Genomic DNA, 18,497 nt, shown 5'->3' with positions numbered 1-18,497 from the left:
TTCAGGATAAGATCTCCGCTTACTTTTAGACTCCTTGCAGGTATTGCAGTTCAGAGAAACTGGACATTTTCTGGTTACGATGAGGTGTTGTCACCTTCCTCTCATGGCGTCTTTCCTCCTCATCAAGCAAATGCCCTGTTAAGAAATGCATTGTTAATTGGTTTTCTGGAATTGCCTCCAGCATCATCACTAAATTATCCCATGACTTGGGAAGTGAAGACAGCACAATATAAACCTTTCTCTGCTCAGAAAAATGTTCCCCAAGTTCATTTAACTGTGAAAATAAATCACGCATTCTTTGAAGGTGTTTAGAAACACATTCACCCTCACTTAGTCCGGCTCGGTACAGAGCTCTCATTAGAGTAATTTTGCTGCCAGCAGTATCTCTAATGTGTATCGCTCTCAGTGCTTTTCAAATCTCACTTGCTGTTTCAAGGTCTTGCACATGATACCGGTAATTGAGACTTCTCTAAACTCAAAATTAAATTGGCATATGCTTTGTCCTCCAGTCTTTGGTCTACTTCATCTAACTCTTCATACTTATCTTTTACAGGAGCATTAACAATAACAGTCCAACATTGTTCTTTCTTTAAAAATGCCTGCATCTGTAAACTCCATGACATATAATTGGATTCTCCCAGTTTCTCTGCTGGAAAACATGAAGTTCCCCCTTGAGCTCCAGCTCTAAGCCCAGCCATGGCTCCACCCAGCTTTCAGCTTTCCACTCAGTCTTTACTCACATGTGGCTTGAAGAATTGCTCCGCTCCTCGCCTCAAACAGACACCCTGCCGACACCTTCACACAGCCAGCTGCTTGAGAAACGCTGAGTTGCTTCCAGTCTCTGGGTTCTTTTCACACTCTGTCTCTGCCCACTCAGGACTGGTGCCCATAACCTGTTAGGGGGGGTTTCTTCTGGTGCCCGACGACAGAACCACGAGACCGGTGTAAAAGACTCAAGCAAAGGTTTTATTACACCTATACAAAACAACAAACGCAAAGCATGTGGGAATTTGCCTCCCTCTGCAGGCAAATTCAAACTGCAACTTCTCCTTTTGTACTCATCACCAGCTGTACCTAATCAGACTAGAAAACCACTCACAGAAACAGTTCTTAAAGTTACAATCATCTTTTCTGTTTCTTTGCAGAACGACTCCTAACACCCGCATGCGGGAGAGACCTTACCAGTGCGACAAGAGCAGGTGGGGTTTTGTTTGGAAATCGCAACTCGTGAGCCACCAGTGGATGCCCAGGGAAGAGGAGCCTTGGCGCAGAAACCTGCTCACTCTGAGGAAAGCGTTCGTCATCACTCACTTCATATGAGGAGGCAGAAGGGACCGAGGAAGTTGCCCTTCTACCGAACCAGGCCGTTGGGTCCATCCGGCATACAGTTGCCACACTGACTGGCCGTGGCTCTCCAGGATTCCAGGCAGGGTTCTCTCTGAGACCTACCCGGAGATGCCAGGGATTGAGTGTACGCAAAGCAGGTGCTCTGCAAATGAGCTATGACCATTCTCCATTTCTACCAAAATACCCGCCTTATTAAAATGCTCCATGCATTAGGTGTGTGGCAGCTGTGGGGAGCCTTGAATCCACAGCTCTGGCTGACTTCAGAAGGTCTCTTTGTCCCTCCCCGATCACTAGTTTCTTAATATCTTCAGTCTGGTTCCAGGGCAAGACTTCCATTTTTTAAAAATATATATATATATATTTCCAGAAAAAGAAGAAACATCAAAACAATACAAAACAACAAAGGCAATCACCAATATACATCAAAAAAAAAAAAAAAGAAAAGAAAAGAAAAAAAGGGGGAAAATTGAGAATAAAAACTCCAATTTTTAAATTCATGTTTACAAAAACTTTCTTTCTTGACTTCCTCACGCCTCCCTTTTTTGTGTTCCTCTTTGTCCAATCAGATACAGCAAATCCTTACCCTCCTTCAAAACTCATTTCTAATTATTATAATCACTTCTATTATGTCTCCGATCTTTCCTCCTTAGGGCAAGACTTCCAAACTGAGTTCACACCACAAAAACCCCAGTTCTACGATACTCACAGGTTCCCTGTGAATGCCGAGTTGACGCTCCCGAATTATTATTTTTCTCCATTATTCTTATTAATTTTTCAGTTTTACATTTTAGAATATTAATTTAAACAACCTTAAAATATCAATGACTTCCCTTCTCTTTCCATGGTTCATTTTGCATAGCATAAATCCCCGTTTATTTTATATTAATTAAACCATTCAGTATTCCATTATTGCATCCATCAAAGCTTATTTACACTGTTGAATTCATCTTAATGCAGCCCACGTTTTCAAAAATACACATCCCCCCCCATATATTCAATAAACATTTTCCAATCTACTTCAAATATACGTTCTTCTTGTTCTCTTATTCTGTATTATAGGTCTGCAAGCTGCACATATTCCATCAGTTTAAGTTGCCATTCTTCTTTAGTTGGTACCTCACTCGTTTTCCATTTTGGGGCTAACCAAACACGGGCCGCAGTAGTGGCACACATCAATAACCTTTTTTGACACCTGTGAATTTCCATCTGAATTATCCCCAACAAAAAGGACTGGTTGTTTTGGGAAAGTACTTCTAAACATTTTTTTTCAATCCCTTATTAATTATTTCCTAATACTCTTTTACAGGTCCACCACATATGATAGTCGCATTAAAGGTAAAGGTAAAGGTACCCCTGCCCGTACGGGCCAGTCTTGCCAGACTCTGGGGTTGTGCGCCCATCTCACTCAAGAGGCCAGGGGCCAGCGCTGTCCGGAGACACTTCCGGGTCACGTGGCCAGCGTGACATCGCTGCTCTGGCGAGCCAGAGCCGCACACGGAAACGCCGTTTACCTTCCCGCTGGTAAGCGGTCCCTATTTATCTACTTGCACCCGGAGGTGCTTTCGAACTGCTAGGTTGGCAGGCGCTGGGACCGAGCAGCAGGAGCGCACCCTGCCGCAGGGATTCGAACCGCCGACCTTTTGATCGGCAAGTCCTAGGCGCTGAGGCTTTAACCCACAGCGCCACCTGCGTCCCTCCACATATGATAGTCCACCACATATGATAGTCGCATTACATCTCCTGAAAATGACAATCCTGAAAACATATATTTTCCTTGTAGACTTTAGAAGGATAAACTGAAACCATTCCCTGCCTCTCGAAGCATTCTCTTTTAATGCTGCTAGCAGTTCTGAATGTGTTGTCTCTTGACAACACATTGGCTCATCCCTGTTTTGCGTGACACCTTTTGGGAGTCTGTCAGTTGAGGCTGGCCAGCAGTCTCTCTGGTTAAGCCCAAGCAGCTGTGACATGTAGTTCCTCTTCTGCAAGCACCAGTGTATTTTGTCCTAGCCTTTAAATCTACAGATTAGTCATGGAAGTGCTCACTGGAAGGACAGATCGTGAAGCTGAGGCTCCAATACTTTGGCCACCTCATGAGAAGAGAAGACTCCCTGGAAAAGACCCTGATGTTGGGAAAGATGGAGGGCACAAGGAGAAGGGGACGACAAAGGACGAGATGGTTGGATAGTGTTCGTGAAGCTACCAGCATGAGTTTGACCAAAGTGCGAGAGGCAGTGGGAGACAGGAGAGCCTGGCGTGCTCTGGTTCAGGGGGTCACGAAGAGTCGGACATGACTAAATGACTAAACAACAAGTAATGGAAATGGCTGGCACTTCTCTGATTTGGATGAACTCTCGCTCAGTCAACTAAACTTTCCCTTGTTTAAGAATATTGTTGCCCTTGGCCTCGGGAATTAAGACACATTCAAGAGGATTTGGAAATCACTCCTGCAGGAACAGTGAGGATAGTGATGGTTTATTTTTTGTACCCCACCTATCTGGCACGGTTTCCCCATCCACTCTGAGCTTCTCCGAACTGAATATTAAAAACATGATAAAACATCAAACATTAAAAACTTCCCTAAACAGGGCTGCCTTCAGACGTTCTTTTCCTTGACATCTGGTGGGAGGGGTTCCACAGGGACGGTGCCACCACCAAGAAGGCCCTCTTCCTGGTTCCCCGTAACCTCACTTCTTGCAGGGAGGGAACTGCCAGAAGGCCCTCGGAGCTGGACCTCAGTGTCCGGGCAGAACAATGGGGGTGGAGACGCTCCTTCAGGTCTACTGGGCTGAGGCCATTTAGGGATTTAAAGGTCAGCACCAACACTCTGAATTGTGCTCAGAAACGTACTGGCTGTCCCTCCACGGTCAGGCCTCTTAATGCCACACTGGGAAAGGCAGGGGGTGGTAAAGTGTGGCTCTTTGTGCTCAGCTCCTGCTTACAGGCTTCCCATGAGGTCCCCTCGTTGGCCACTGTGAGAACAGGATGCTGGACCACTGGGCTGATTCAACAGCCAGGCTCTCCTTTTTTTCTAAGTCATCAGACTCTCCGCAAAGGTTTTTATGTTGCTTGGTCATACTGTTACCGGAAAAATCCGAGGGCTCCCTTGGACAAAAAGTAAAGACACCAACCAGAGTAAATTGGAGCAAATCAGCAGCCTGTAGGCTTGGCCTTTATTGAACTGTTGCAACAGGGTGTTCCCCTCACTTGCAGGTGAGAGGAAAGACACAGAAAAATGGTGTGCAAGACCTTATAAAAACTTTTGGAATTCCCCTCCTCTAGGTCAAGCCCACCCCCAGAAACATCATGCATACATTACAGAAAGGAGGGGTTGAGGGAGGAGTTGTGGTGGTAACCTGAGTGTCCTGTCACCTGGCTGGTTCCCTTCTCCCCCTCCCCATGAGTACTTTCCAGGTGACAGAGGGGAGTTGGCAGTTTCCTGCCCCCAGAGGGAAGAGCTGATTATTGTCCTTTGTTCCACTCCGTGCTGAATCCACTCCCATATGCAAGTTCTTTGTGATTTTGATTGTCTTCTGTCTGGAGTCATCAGGGTTGGCATAGCAACTGGGCAGGGCTCCTGTGGATGTGCTGGGATGCTGAAGGGATTATGGCTGCCCTGTATCAAACCTTCCCCATTTTGTAGTCCTTCCTTCATGGAGTAAAATAAAAGTGGAACAGTGCAAAACCAATGTATGGTTGATTTTCTATGAATTTATAACAGAAGCATAGCGTATGTAGTGTGAGTGTGTGTGTGAAGTTTGTACAAACAGAATGATTTGGGGGGGGGGTTTCCTGCTACAATACTTGCACAGCATCCCTAACTTTGCACACGGCCCCACCACTTCCTTTTCTTTTTTTGAAAAAAATTATTTACTTGGTTTTTCAAATTCCAGTTTTACAAACACATATCCAACATACAACACAGAAACATGATTCCAAAGAATCTCTTGGACTTCCTTCCTCCCCTTTGTGGGTCCTATTGTTAAGCCTTCCTGCATCTTTTATAATAATCCAGATCTTTCACATCTCCATTGTGTCCAAAATTCACCATTAAACTACAAATATTATTCCAATCCGACTAACAATTTTAACTGTTTACAATGGTTTTTTAAGATAAATTATAATTTTTCCCCATTCCTTATTAAAATTTTGGACTTCCTGATTTCTGATTCTTCCGGTCATTTTTGCCATTTCAGCCTAATCCATCAATTTAATCTGCCATTCTTCTCTGGCTGGGACTTTTATCTTCTTTCCATCTCTGGCCAATAACATCCTCCACCACTTCCTTTTCAAATTGAACAAGAGTGGGATCTCTGAAGAAGAGCAACGATTGCCAGCAGATCTTGTCCTTATCTTGGGACAACAGAACGAGAAGGATGTAAGCAAAAAAAACATCTATGCAAATGATGATGCGTCTTAATTTTCAGGGAACTTACCTTTCCATATAATTTATTTCTGTGGGCGGGGTTGTGTGTGTTTGTGAGGGAGAGAGATATCGGCAAAGATAGCAAACACTGAGATTCTCTGTTATACCCAGTTGCAATTCAATGTATTCCTGTTGTGTTTTATGATTTTCCTGATATTGTAAGTGAGCCGGAACTGATCTGTGGCCGTAATAATAAAATTCAAATCAATTCAACACTGAGATTCCTGCATTCGAGGGGGTTGGGCTGGATGACCGCCGGTGTCCCAACACTACTATTCTATGATGAAAAGACACAAAATACGTAACAAAAAGAAGATCAAGGGCAAACCGAGAATTCCAACAACACATTTAAACACTTTGCTCCTAAAGTTGTACACATTATATAATACAATATAAAAACCACGGATATGAAATGAAAATAAGAACAGAACAAAACTAGCAATCCCCCCTTCCACAACACCTTTAAAAAGGCATCGGATATCCACCACCCCAAGGCCTTTTCTCCCAAGGACTCAAGGTGCTGCCACGTGGTTTTCATCACGACACCAACCACCCTGCGAGGTAGGCTCACAATGCACACATTCCTGCACCTCGAAGGAAAGAGAAAGAAATGCATTTCTAAAACAATCACAAAACAATTATCATTGCTTTTTAAGGAGCAGTCGCGATTAGTGAATCCGTAGCGAGGTCGTGGTTGTTTCTGCAGCTGCAGCTGTTTCTAATCCCCGGCCATTTCGGGGTTAAAACGAGAGAGTCCGGCTGCGCTTCCTAGGGGGGGCGCAAAGGAAGGAAGCCAGCCCAGGGCAGAGGAGAGTGACAGCTTCTTTCCTGTCCCGCCCCCTTCCCTGGGAGAAAAAAGAGGGGGGTCTTTGTTTGCAGCAGGCCTGCTGGAAGGAGCTGGTGAGTTGCATGGTCTTGGATGCTTGAGCTGAGATTCCTGCATTGCAGGGGGTTGGGCTAGATGACCCCTGGGGGTCCCTCCCCAAACTTCAGATTACATGGTTCTATGAGTGGGGAGCGCCTTTGAACGGAGGGGAGAGGAAGGGGGAAGGCAGGTGGGCGGGCGGGCTGCCGGCTGGCTGTCTTGCAAAGAGGAGCCCTGCCCTCCTGGCCCAGGATTCTGTCCTCACAGTGGGCAAGACCAGCTTCTCCCGCCCGCCCCCCCCAGTGGGGAGCCCCTCTTGCTATTCCCTCCCATTGCAATTCCCCAAAGCTGGCCTTCAGAGGCATTTGCAGCCTCCTGCACTATATTCTCCCATCATCATCATCATCATCATCATCATCATCATCATCATCTTATGGGCTACTTTTAAAATGAGGCTGCATTTTAACCTGTATTTTAATTTGGTTTTTTTCCTCCAGTATGTTTTTACTGTAATTTTACTGGTATTAGCCGCCCTGAGACTGGCTCTGGCCGGGGAGGGTGGGGTATAAATTATTATTATTATTATTATTATTATTATTATTATTATTATTTATTGGCACACCACCCCTCTGACTGCGTTGCTGCTGGCACTCTGGGCAGCTTGCAACATATTTTTTTTTTAAAAAATGTAATTGAACATTACACGCAATTAAACATTGCACATTCGAGAGTGGGAAGCCCTGCCTGCAATTCTCTCCTCTTGCAGTTAACCAAAAACTGGCCTTGGGTGGGGGGGGCATTCTCCCTTGGGAGGTGGTGAACTCTCCTTCCTTGGAGGTTTTTAAACAGAGGTTGGGGGGCCGTCTGCCACCGATGCTTTAGCTGAGATTCCTGCATTGCAGGGCCTGGGACTAGATTATCCCCATGGTCCCGTTCAATACTTACAAGGAAAAAAACAGTATTCTGTATTATTGTTGTTTGAATAGTGTGTTAATTAGATGATTCTTCATCCTGCTTATGGAATATGCTGCGTAATCTGAATCCTGAAATACAGTAATACGCTTTGGTATGGGCTGGGGGGGGGGGAATATATAGATGCCCAAATGAGATTGCCAATTTTATGGGACCGCCTCTCCTGGTCTGCCCCACAGAGGACCTTAAGGTCCATTAATAATCATAGTTTAGAGGTCCCGGGCCCTAAAGAAGTCAGATTATCCTCCACCAGGGCCAGGGCCTTCTCAGTGATGGCTCCGACCTGGTGGGATGCTCTGTCCCATGAGACCAGGGCCCTGCAGGATTTAACCTCCTTCCACAGGGCCTGTAAGGCAGAGCTATTCTGCCTGGCTTTCAATTTGAACCTGGCCTGATCTTTTATTCCCCTTCCTTCCCTCCCCCACCCCTTTTAATGAAGATTACTGCTCTGGGATCCCACAGCTGGTTCTCCCCTGGTCTCCTCATTGGCCCAAATAGGACTAATTTAGCCAGCTAGCCCTGGTGATCATCCAATGTTTATTGGACGGATTTCCCCCCTAAACTGATTTTTTAATTCTGAATTTATTGTTATCCACGTTTTATACTGAATTTTATGCTGTTTTTTGTTGCATCAATTAAGTGTTTTAAATTTGTTGTTAGTCGCCCTGAGCCTGGTTTTCTGAACTGGGAGGGGCAGGGTATAAATAAAAATTTATTATTATTATTATTATTATTATTATTATTATTATTATCTGAATGCTCTGCTAGTGTAACATTTCATGTAAGATTTCCTGGCTCTCTGCAGGTTTAGAAGCCTAATCAATTTGGGTGATCGCAGGTGGAAAGAGGAGGAAGCTGTTTTGGGGGGCCCAAGAGAGGGTGACCTCGGAGAGCGGCTGGGAAATGGAGGAGCAAGCCTTGGCTAAGCTGAAAGCAGGAAGACGCCAAAATGTTATCCAGGCTGGGAGCAGCGGGGGATTCTGGGAAAGAACCACACCAGAGATCCTGGGTGAGGAGGATGACCTCGGCTTGGATGCCCAACGCCAACGTTTTAGGCGCTTCTGCTACCAGAAGGCCGAGGGACCCCGAGAGGTTTGCAGCCGACTCCACCATCTTTGCCACGAGTGGCTGAAGCCGGAGAGACACACCAAGACTCAGATGCTGGACCTGGTGATCCTGGAGCAATTCCTGGCTGTCCTCCCCCCGGAGATGGAGAACTGGGTGAGGGAATGTGGAGCAGAGACCAGCTCCCAGGCGGTGGCCCTAGCAGAAGGTTTCCTCCTGAGCCGGGCAGAGGTCAAGAAGCAGACAGAGCTGCAGGTGAGAGAGGGTTTCGTTCTGGTAGTTCCAAAAGACAAAAATGTGAGCATGAATAAAGTAAAAAAGACAACCCACTAGTTTCCAAAAGGAGGAGGGAATCCAAGCCCCCAACACTTTGCCTACCCCTTTCCAGTGTGGTGAGAGCCAATGTGGTGTAGTGGTTAAGAGACTTGTAATCTGGTGAACCGGGTTCGCATCTCTGCTCCTCCACATGCAGCTGCTGGGTGACCTTAGGCCAGTCACACTTCTCTGAAGCCTCTCAGCCCCACTCACCTCACAGAGTGTTTGTTGGGGGGGAGGAAGGGAAAGGAGAATGTTAGCCGCTTTGAGACTCCTCGGGTAGTGACAAAGCGGGATATCAAATCCAAACTCCTCCTCCTCCTCCTCCGCTGCTGCTGCTGCTGCTGCTGCTGCTTCTTCTTCTTCTTCTTCCTCTTCTTCCTCTTCCTCTTCCTCTTCCTCTTCTTCCTCTTCTTCCTCTTCTTCCTTTTCTCTTCCCACTCTCCATTTCCTTTTTCAAATGCTTGGACATGGCATGAATTTTTCAGCATAATAGCAAATTCAGAGGGCACAGTTTGTCTTACATATTTGTCACTTTTCTATTTTTTTATTTTTAATTAATTTTAAAGTTTTTATTGTTAAAATAATTCAGCATTAATACACACATATTGCGAACATACAAGCACACAAACATACATTTCATACAATCCTTAAAAATATTCAAACATACCTACATTCAGTCCCACAGATAATTCCCTTTCCCACCACCATCCCTCACCCCTCACCCCACCTTTGTGTTTGTCACTTTTCTAGTATGTTTGTGTTTCTTTTCTAAAATAAGCAAGGAAAAGAGTTTTAGGCTTACGAATGTTCTGTCAAGTATAGGAATGCAAGAGAGCATAAGAAGAGTCTGCTGGCACAGATCGTGTGGAGATCTCTCGGTGCACCAAGTTGGCGACTGGCGGAAGCGAAATATCGCTTGGAGAAGGATCTGAAATAAGCTCTAATTTAATTTGTTCCGGATTGTTTTGTTTTATGTTTTAATGAGGACCAACTAGCTAGAAACCAAAAGGTCCAAGTTACTCTGAACCAATTCCTGTTTTATGTTTGAATGTTGCAAATCACTTGGAGATCTGTTCTGTAAAATATAAAGCAATACAGAAGCGAAATGAATAATAATGATGATGTTCAATTGCAAAAAAAACCCAAAACCAAACAAACCTTGGTGCCTGGACATTCCATTGTTGCGACCGTAACCTAGGTTTAAAATGCTGTTTGGGGATTAGATTATACAGTCAAACCTTGGTTGTTGAACGTAATCTGTTCCGGAAGCCTGTTCGGCTTCCAAAATGTTCGACAACCAAAGCGTGGCTTCTGATTGGTTGCAGGAACTTCGGCTTCCCAAAAACGTTCAAAAACCAAAGCATTTACTTTTGGGGTTTTGTCATTTGGGAGCCGAAATGTTCCAAAGCAGAGGTGTTCGGAATCTGAGGTTTGACTGTATCTGTATCTGATTTGCTAACACTGCTTCTGATTTTTTAGAACCTTTCTCCTGTGGCTGTAAGTTGTTTGTGTGTTTTTTTAAAATAATTTTTATTGGTTTACAACAAAAACAAAAACACATAATAATTTCACATCCAATTTTTCATAAATTATTTCTTTTCTGGACTTCCTTCAGCTTTTCCGTAAATCATCCATAGTCATTATTTAAGTTACGCATTCCTTAGGTTTGTATTGTCATCATTTAAATCTTTCTTTTTCTATTCCCTTTAAACAATACTTCTCAAATTTCACAGTGCTTCTTTAAATCCCTTTAGCGTTACCTGTCCCTCACTTATACTTTCCAGAGATTCCACAAATTTCCCCCAGTCCTCGATGAACTTTTGGTCTCTTAAATATCTTATGTTCCCAGTCAATTTATCCAACTCAGCATAGTCTAACAGTTTCATTCTCCATTCTTCTATCGTCGGTATTTCCTGTTGTTTCCATTTCTGGGCCAGTCCTTTCTCTTTATCTCATTTCCTAAAATTCCTAACAGAAAGGCCTCTGGTTTCTTTATAAATGTATATTTTAATACCTTCGTCAATTCATTATATATCCTTTCCCAGAAGCCTTTCACTTTCTTACATTCCCACCACATATGGTAAAAAGAACCTTCTTTATCTTTACATTTCCAACACTTATTACATGTAAGTTGTATTAAGTGGTTTTAAGGTTGGGCTTTAATTGCTGTACCTCACCCTGAGTGCTTAGGGCAAAGGCCAGGAAATTACCGTACCGTAGTAATAATATTATCCCTCCTTTCTGCTTCAGGGGCAGGGACCTCTAGCTGAGATTTCTCTGGGTTTCCGTGGGGCAGAGCAGGCAGCCTCAGCTCCCCGAGAGAGACGGCTCTTCAGGTGGATCGTGCAAGAGTGTGACCAAGCTGCCAACTCGCTAGGTAATGAAAACTGCCGCCTGTCTCCATTTGTAAGAATTTATCTTTTAGGGTGGCAGCCCCCGCAATCTCAAACTCCCTGGCTATCAATATCACTGTACTCGTTTTGACGCCTGCCAAAAATATTTTTCTTTTTTCTTTTTTTAATTTTTACACTTCATTAATTTTACAATCCATTTAATATTTTGAAATTCGACTTCCTTCCCCCTCTTTCTGCAGTTCCTTAAATTTACTTTTTCATATCTTCTGCATATCCAAATTCATTTAATTTACTCATTTAATTATCTACTGTAAATGTATACTCTTATGAAAGTGCAGGTTATTACAAGAATCCTGCCAACATTCTTATCTGATTGCAATCTATCTGTAAATATTCAAGAAACCATTTCCAGTCTTTTATAAAGAGCTTGCTATCTTGATTTCGTATTCTTCCAGTAAGTTTTGCCATTCCTACATATTCCATAAGTTTTGGTATCCATTCTTCCTTTGATGGGACTTCTGCTTCTTTCCATTTTGGGACAAGTAACATTCTTGCTGCTGTTGTCACATACATAAATTTCTATACAATTTAGGTAGTTCTGTCCCTATAATTCCAAAAAGAAAAGCTTCTGGGTTTGTTTTTTTATAAAAGTTATTTTGAACATCTTTTTCAATTCATTATATATCAATTCCCAGTAAGCTTTAGCCTTACTACAAGACTACCACATATGATAAAAAGAACCTTCTTTCTCTTTACATTTCCAACATTTGTTTGATTTAAATTTACTTGGTGTTCGATACTAACGATATATCATTTTCATATAATTTTCTCTCAGACCATAGCATACTGTAAATATTTTTATTTAGGCAAGCCAACCTAGATGTTTAGACCTTTAGCTAAAGCTTTACTCTGTTTTGAGTCTATGGTTATTTTAACTTTTCAAAAGTCTTGAATTGTTGGTGTGGATTTTTAAGATGATGCGCATGTGTAACAAAATACCCACAAGGAATATAAGGCTGACACAACAAACAAGAAAACATATGCAGCATGATATCTGTAACACACAAGACACAGATTACAGCTCAGAGTTAGGAGAAATATCCTAACCATAAGAGCAGGGGTCAGCAAACTTCTTCAGTAGGGGGCCGGTCCACTGTCCCTCAGACCTTGTAGGGGGCCGGACTATATTGGGGAGGGGGGGGGGGAATGAACGAATTCCTATGCCCCACAAATAACCCAGAGATGCATTTTAAATGAAAGGGCACATTCTATTCATGTAAAAACACGCTGGTTCCTGGACCGCCCGTGGGCCGGATTGAGAAGGCGATTGGGCCGGATCTGGCCCCCGGGCCTTAGTTTGCCTACCCATGCAATAAGAGCTTTGCAGCAGAGGAGGAGCCTCTGTCTGAAGGCTCCCCTTTGCTGGTGCCCTCAGAATGGGCCCGCCTGTCAGGGATGTTGTAGCTTCACCATGCACCGAGCAGGGGTTGGAATACATGACCTCCCGGTGTACCTGTAATTCTAAGATTCTATTTTACAATCTGACCTTTCGGCCCTCAATCCTCTGCAGTTAATGCTGGGGAGGGGGGCACCCTGAAGTCAGGACACGTGGCAGGGTTTAATAAGAGAGATACTTGGGGGTTCTTTTTCCTTCTTTTGTTGAAAAATACATATTATTGCAGCCAGCCTCTTACACTGAAATGTTCAGCTGCAGAGCCCAGTCTTGCGTCCTGGTTCTGGCTAAAATTTCAGTCCTAGGTAACCCCCGCTGTTTTTGTGTTCCTCGCAGGCAACAAAGTGACCCCGGCGACCCACACTCCTTGTGGCGGAGTGGAAACGGCAACCGTGGGGCCTGATCAGGTAGGGGAAAGAATCCCGGAGGGATCAGTGGAGGCAGCTTGCATGCCTGAGCCCGGAAGGTTCCTGTCCCTTTGCTACAACGAAGGAAGCGTCTAGAAGACGAGGGGAGTCCGTTAATGAAGAGCAACCCACGCCCCAGCCCCTAAGAACCTCAACATAACTAGGCTTTCTGGTTGTGAACATGAGAGCCTTGTTGATTCTTGCAGCCAATGAGGGCTCAGTCGGTCCCAGCATCCTTTCTCATAGTGACCAAGCAGGAGATCCAGTGGGAAGCCAGGAAGCTCTCTGGGTGACGATTTCACCTGGTGTCAGGCTTTGGGCAATCGGATCCCTCCCTCGGTGGCAGTAAATAAGCAGATTAGACAAAAGGAGCGTTCTTACCCAGTTAGTTTCTTTAATAATCGCAGCGAGAGACAAAGGAATGCATATCTCTCTAGAAATGGCGTTGCTCCCAGTAAAGGTTTACCCCCTCCATCCCCATTAATCTACGTCACTCCTATGTTGGGTGATCTGACCTTGCTGCCGCTGAGCTCTCTGTTTTGTCACTCTCACAGCCCACCTAGCCCTAGGCAAAGGGGGCTCAGGAATGCTTTCCAAGGACACTGTCTCTCTCCTGGTGTTTCCTCTTCTAGTTGTTCCTCACCCAGTATTTCCCAGCTTTTCCCCTCTGGACTGTGCCCCTCTGCAAACCACTGCTCTAAATCTATACTGTCCTGCCTTTGGTAAGATTCAGGAGAAGGGGGAGGGCAGCTCCCACCATTCCTCCTCAGTCCAGCCCCTGACACCTAGATAGATCAGTTGGTTAGAGCATGGTGCTGATGATGCCAAGGTTGCAGGCGTGATCCCCATAAGGAACAGCTGCACATTTCTGCATTACAGGGGGTTGGACTAGATGATGTTCAAGGTCCCTTCCAGCTCAACAATTCTATGGTTCTATGATTCTTTTTCCGTCTGGCCAGCTTTGCAGGGAAGTTTTTAATGTTTTATTTATTTATTTTTTAAATATTCTGTTGGAAGCCGCCCAGAGTGGCTGGGGAAACCCAGCCAGATGGTTGGGTTATTATTATTATTATTATTAATAATAATAATAATTACTACAATAATCTTTTACCCACCTTCAGTTTATGCAGAATATTCCCATCTAAGTTACTGGACTTGCCTAACCGGTTCATTTCTTGTAGTGGACCTACGCTTGAGTAGAACTTCTTGTTGTTGTGTTGTTTAGTCGTGTCCCACTCTTCGTGACCCCCTGGACCAGAGCACGCCAGGCCCTCCTGTCTTCCACTGCCTCCCGCTGTTTGGTCAAACTCTTGCTGGTAGCTTCGAGAACACTGTCCCACCATCTCGTCTTCTGTCGTCCCCTTCTCCTTGTGCCCTCCATCTTTTCCAACATCTGGGTCTTTTCCAGGAAGTCTTCTCTTCTCATAAGGTGGCCAAAGTATTGGAGCCTCAGCTTCAGGATCTGTCCTTCCAGTGAGCACTCAGGGCTGATTTCCTTAAGAATGGAGAGGTTTGATCTTCTTGCAGTCCATGGGACTCTCAAGAGTCTCCTCCAGCACCACAATTCAAAAGGACACAACTCCTCATCGTGTTCCTCACCCCCCACTTTTTAAAAAAGAGAATTTGTTTTCTTCTTCCTTCTCCTCCTCCAGGATCGGGTGTCCTTTGAGGATGTGGCTGTGTATTTCACAGATGACGAGTGGGTGTTGCTGGATCCGGCCCAGAGAGCCCTGCACGTGGAAGTTATGGAGGAGAATTGTAGGAATCTGGCCTCTCTCGGTAAGGCCTCCTTTTTTGCTTTGACTTGGCAGATGCTGACAGTCGAAATGGCTGCTAGCATCAGAACCCAGCATCCTCTGCTTGGGCCCAGTTCATGTGGCAGGCTCGTGGTGGTCTCTTAGGAGACAGGGATTTGCCATCCTGTATGGAGCCTCAAGCCTGCGGTGTCTGGGACTGGCTGGATGATGAACAGTGCGAGGCTCCAGCCGAGGAACCCTCTAGGGAACGAAGAAGACTCAAACCCAGGGGAGAGGTGGTAGGACACAAAGTCAAGTCAGAGGATCAGGAAATCCAGGAGGTGGAAGAAAGCGGAGGTTTTCTATTTAAAAAAATAATATTTATTCAAATGTTAAAGATTACAAAGAGAAAAAACAAAAAACAAAATAAACAAAAATAAAAAAGACATAGGAAATACAAACAGTTAAAAAAAAAAACAAATCAAACCTTTACATAGCTTTCTTTCCTTTACTTATTTCCCTGACCTCCTCACACCTCCCTTTTTTGTATTCTAGTTCAGTTAGATGTTTCAGCAAATCCTTTCCAGCTTTGTTTTTATCCTAATAATTTATCTTAATATACTGTAATTCTCGTCTTTCACCCATTAAAAAATCAATTTTAACCTAATCCTTTATATCATTTCTGCTAAAACCACATTACTTCATTCCAACAACCTTCTAACATTCCTTAATTTTGCAATGTTTGCAAAAAGCGGAGATTTTCTATGACACACTGGGCAATAGAGCTAGGACACAATAAAGATTTCCATCTTTGGGGGAAAGAATTTGGAAGAGCAATCTGAAGTTTACTGCATGTTATTCCTTGAATGAGAACTACCTGAAAACAATTTACAGATGGTATCTAATTCAGAGTAGACTTGCTAAGTTTTACTGGGCCGTGTGGATGAGTTAACATCGGAGAAAAACTTACCCCAAGTCGAATAAAAGTGGTCTATTTATTATTAACCATTAAGGAGTCCCCGTTTTATAACTTGAAAGGTTCCACTTGAGATTTGTTCTGTATTATCACTCAGAACGGCATTAAACTCGGTTTTGCTCCCTAGGTTTGGGGTCCTGGTTTTCTCTCTAAGGCTCTTACCAATTTTCTCTTGCTGTTCCGGCAGGTGATGGCTGGGAGTTCGGCGCTCGGAATGAGGGAGACGCGCCCAGATTATTGCTGGAAAGAGCTGCTTGTGAACAGGAACTGGAAGAGCAGAGCAAGGAAACGGAAGGGGATGAGCAGATGAGGGATATTTCCTCTGCTGCCATGGGGGGAGCTTTCTGTGAAGCCCCAGTCCTAGAAAAAAGAGACAAAAGGAAAGAAAGCAGCGAGTGCCCAGTATGCGGGGAAAGTTTCAGCTGCAAATCCAGCTTTAACGCTCACTTGAAAACGCACAAAGAGGAGAAACCGTACAAATGCTTGGATTGCGGAAAGAGCTTCTCTCAGAGGAAAGGCCTTATCCGACATCAGAGAATCCACACTGGGGAGAAGCCCTATACCTGTCTGGAGTGCGGGAAGAGCTTCCGTCAGAGTGCGGCCCTGATCACTCACCAGCGTATCCACACAGGGGAGAAGCCGTACACCTGCTTGGAGTGCGGAAAGAGCTTCTGTCAGAAGACGACGTTGGTGAGGCACCAGCGGATCCACACAGGGGAGAAGCCGTACGCCTGTTCGGAGTGCGGGAAGAGTTTCAGTCACAGGTCCCAGCTCACCTCCCACTTGAGAGTCCACACTGGGGAGAAACCGTATAAATGCCTGGAGTGCGGGAAGAGTTTCAGTCAGAACACAAACCTTACTTTACATCAGAGAACTCACACGGGGGAGAAGCCGTTTCGGTGCTTGGAGTGCGGAAGGAGCTTCAGTCATAGCTCGACCCTTATGGCGCATCAGAGAACCCACACAGGGGAGAAGCCATTTACGTGTCTGGAGTGCGGCCAGAGCTTTGCTCAGAATGCAAGCCTTATCTTCCATCAGAGAACTCACACGGGGGAGAAGCCGTACGCCTGTCCCGAGTGTGGGAAGAGCTTCAGCACGAGCACCAGCCTCACCTCGCACCGGCGCATTCACACAGGGGAGAAGCCCTACACCTGCTCCGAGTGCGGGAAGAGCTTTTGTACGAGCACCAACCTTGTTACACATCAGAGAATCCACACGGGGGAGAAGCCGTACAAGTGCTCAGAGTGTGGAGAGAACTTTCGTAAGAAAGCACATCTCCTTAGACATCACATGACGCACACGGGGGAGAAGCCGTACAAATGCGCAGAATGTGGGAAGAGCTTCAGCGAGAAAAGAAATCTCATTTCTCATCAAAGGATCCACTCTGAGTGTTGGAATGAGGATCCTGTAAGCAGTCATTGGATTCCTCTCTCTGTAGGTCCAGGATATGTCCCCCTTCCCCAAGATTCCAGTACTTTCCAGAGCCCTCTCAGTCATAATTCCAGCCCTGCAGAAAGATTGGAGTGTTTTAGTTTTTTTCTCAATGAGTAGATGGCAATTGGTCCAGCCTTGGATTGGATGCAAATGAAAGGCACAGATAGGTTAAAATGGTAAAATAAAACAAATGAAGTTTAATGATAAATAGAACAAAAAGGAATAGGTCTAAATAAAAAAAGCATTACTTTAAACAAAAAGGTTATTGATAGAGCAACTTAACAATAACATGACTAATCAAGTTTCTAGATCTCATTGAGGCTTATGACTTCTATCAACATGACTGTGCCAGCTGCTATTGATGGTAAACTGGTACAGCCAACTTTTGGCTGGTTCTGATCTGACCCGAAAATTCTCCATCCTGGGTTTAGGCTATTGCACCCTGGGAAGGTCACTGCAAGGCTGCTAACACGACGGTTTGACTTCACCCCCGGAGGCGCACTCCATTGTCCCTCGAGGCAGACGGATGCCAACAACCGCAGCTAATGAAAAACTTCGTCCCATGGTGGTCGGTGGTGTTTGCTGTTTTGGAATAACGGTGTTTGTGATGATATCAGACCTTCTGTGGTGTTTTTTCTCTTTTTGTAACTGTAATTCAAATCATGTGTGTTTGGGAAAGGGAGCGATCCATGCTACTCTAGAGCAGTGTTTCCCAACCTTGGGCCTCCAGCTGTTTTTGAACTACAATTCCCATCATCCCTGACCACTGGTCTTGCTAGCTGGGAATGATGGGAGTTGTAGTCCAAAAACATCTGGAGGCCCAAGGTTGGGAAACACTGCTCTAGAGCCCCCTATTCTAGAACTCTAGAAAACCCACTCTTTTATCTTTCAGTATTAAAATAGCAGCCCAAGTGTAGCAATTTTCTCCGCTAATAACACGAATATTTAGTGTAGTTGATAGGTGTTTTTAACAGTTTACTGTATTCAAGCTAGAGCATGTATTTTAATCTGATTTGTAAAAGAAAATAAAAACCGCAAGGACACTAGGGGAAGCATTGCCCTGGTGCTCTCTTGGTGAAGGGATTACTTATAGGGGAGGCTGGCCTGTTAGGATGACTACAGTGGTACCTCAGGTTAAGTACTT

General features: G+C 44.7%; 1 protein-coding gene across 1 annotated transcript; it reads left to right on the top strand.

The window, feature by feature from the left end:
• The first annotated feature begins 6,590 nt into the window (after positions 1–6,590).
• On the top strand, positions 6,591–17,975 carry LOC310837367 (uncharacterized protein). The gene is made up of 6 exons (XM_083723878.1): positions 6,591–6,673; positions 8,449–8,930; positions 11,244–11,370; positions 13,137–13,207; positions 14,860–14,986; positions 16,107–17,975. Exons 2-6 carry the CDS (start codon positions 8,514–8,516, stop codon positions 17,468–17,470), a joined length of 2,106 nt encoding a protein of 701 aa, XP_083580004.1. The 5' UTR covers positions 6,591–6,673; positions 8,449–8,513; the 3' UTR covers positions 17,471–17,975.
• The last annotated feature ends 522 nt before the right edge of the window (positions 17,976–18,497 follow it).

Source organism: Podarcis gaigeae, assembly GCF_964106915.1.
Source record: "Podarcis gaigeae genome assembly, chromosome: 2".
Classification (NCBI taxonomy): Eukaryota; Metazoa; Chordata; class Lepidosauria; order Squamata; family Lacertidae; genus Podarcis; species Podarcis gaigeae.
The sequence above is the reverse complement of the archived record's forward strand: the minus strand, read 5'-3'. Positions and strand labels throughout refer to the sequence as shown.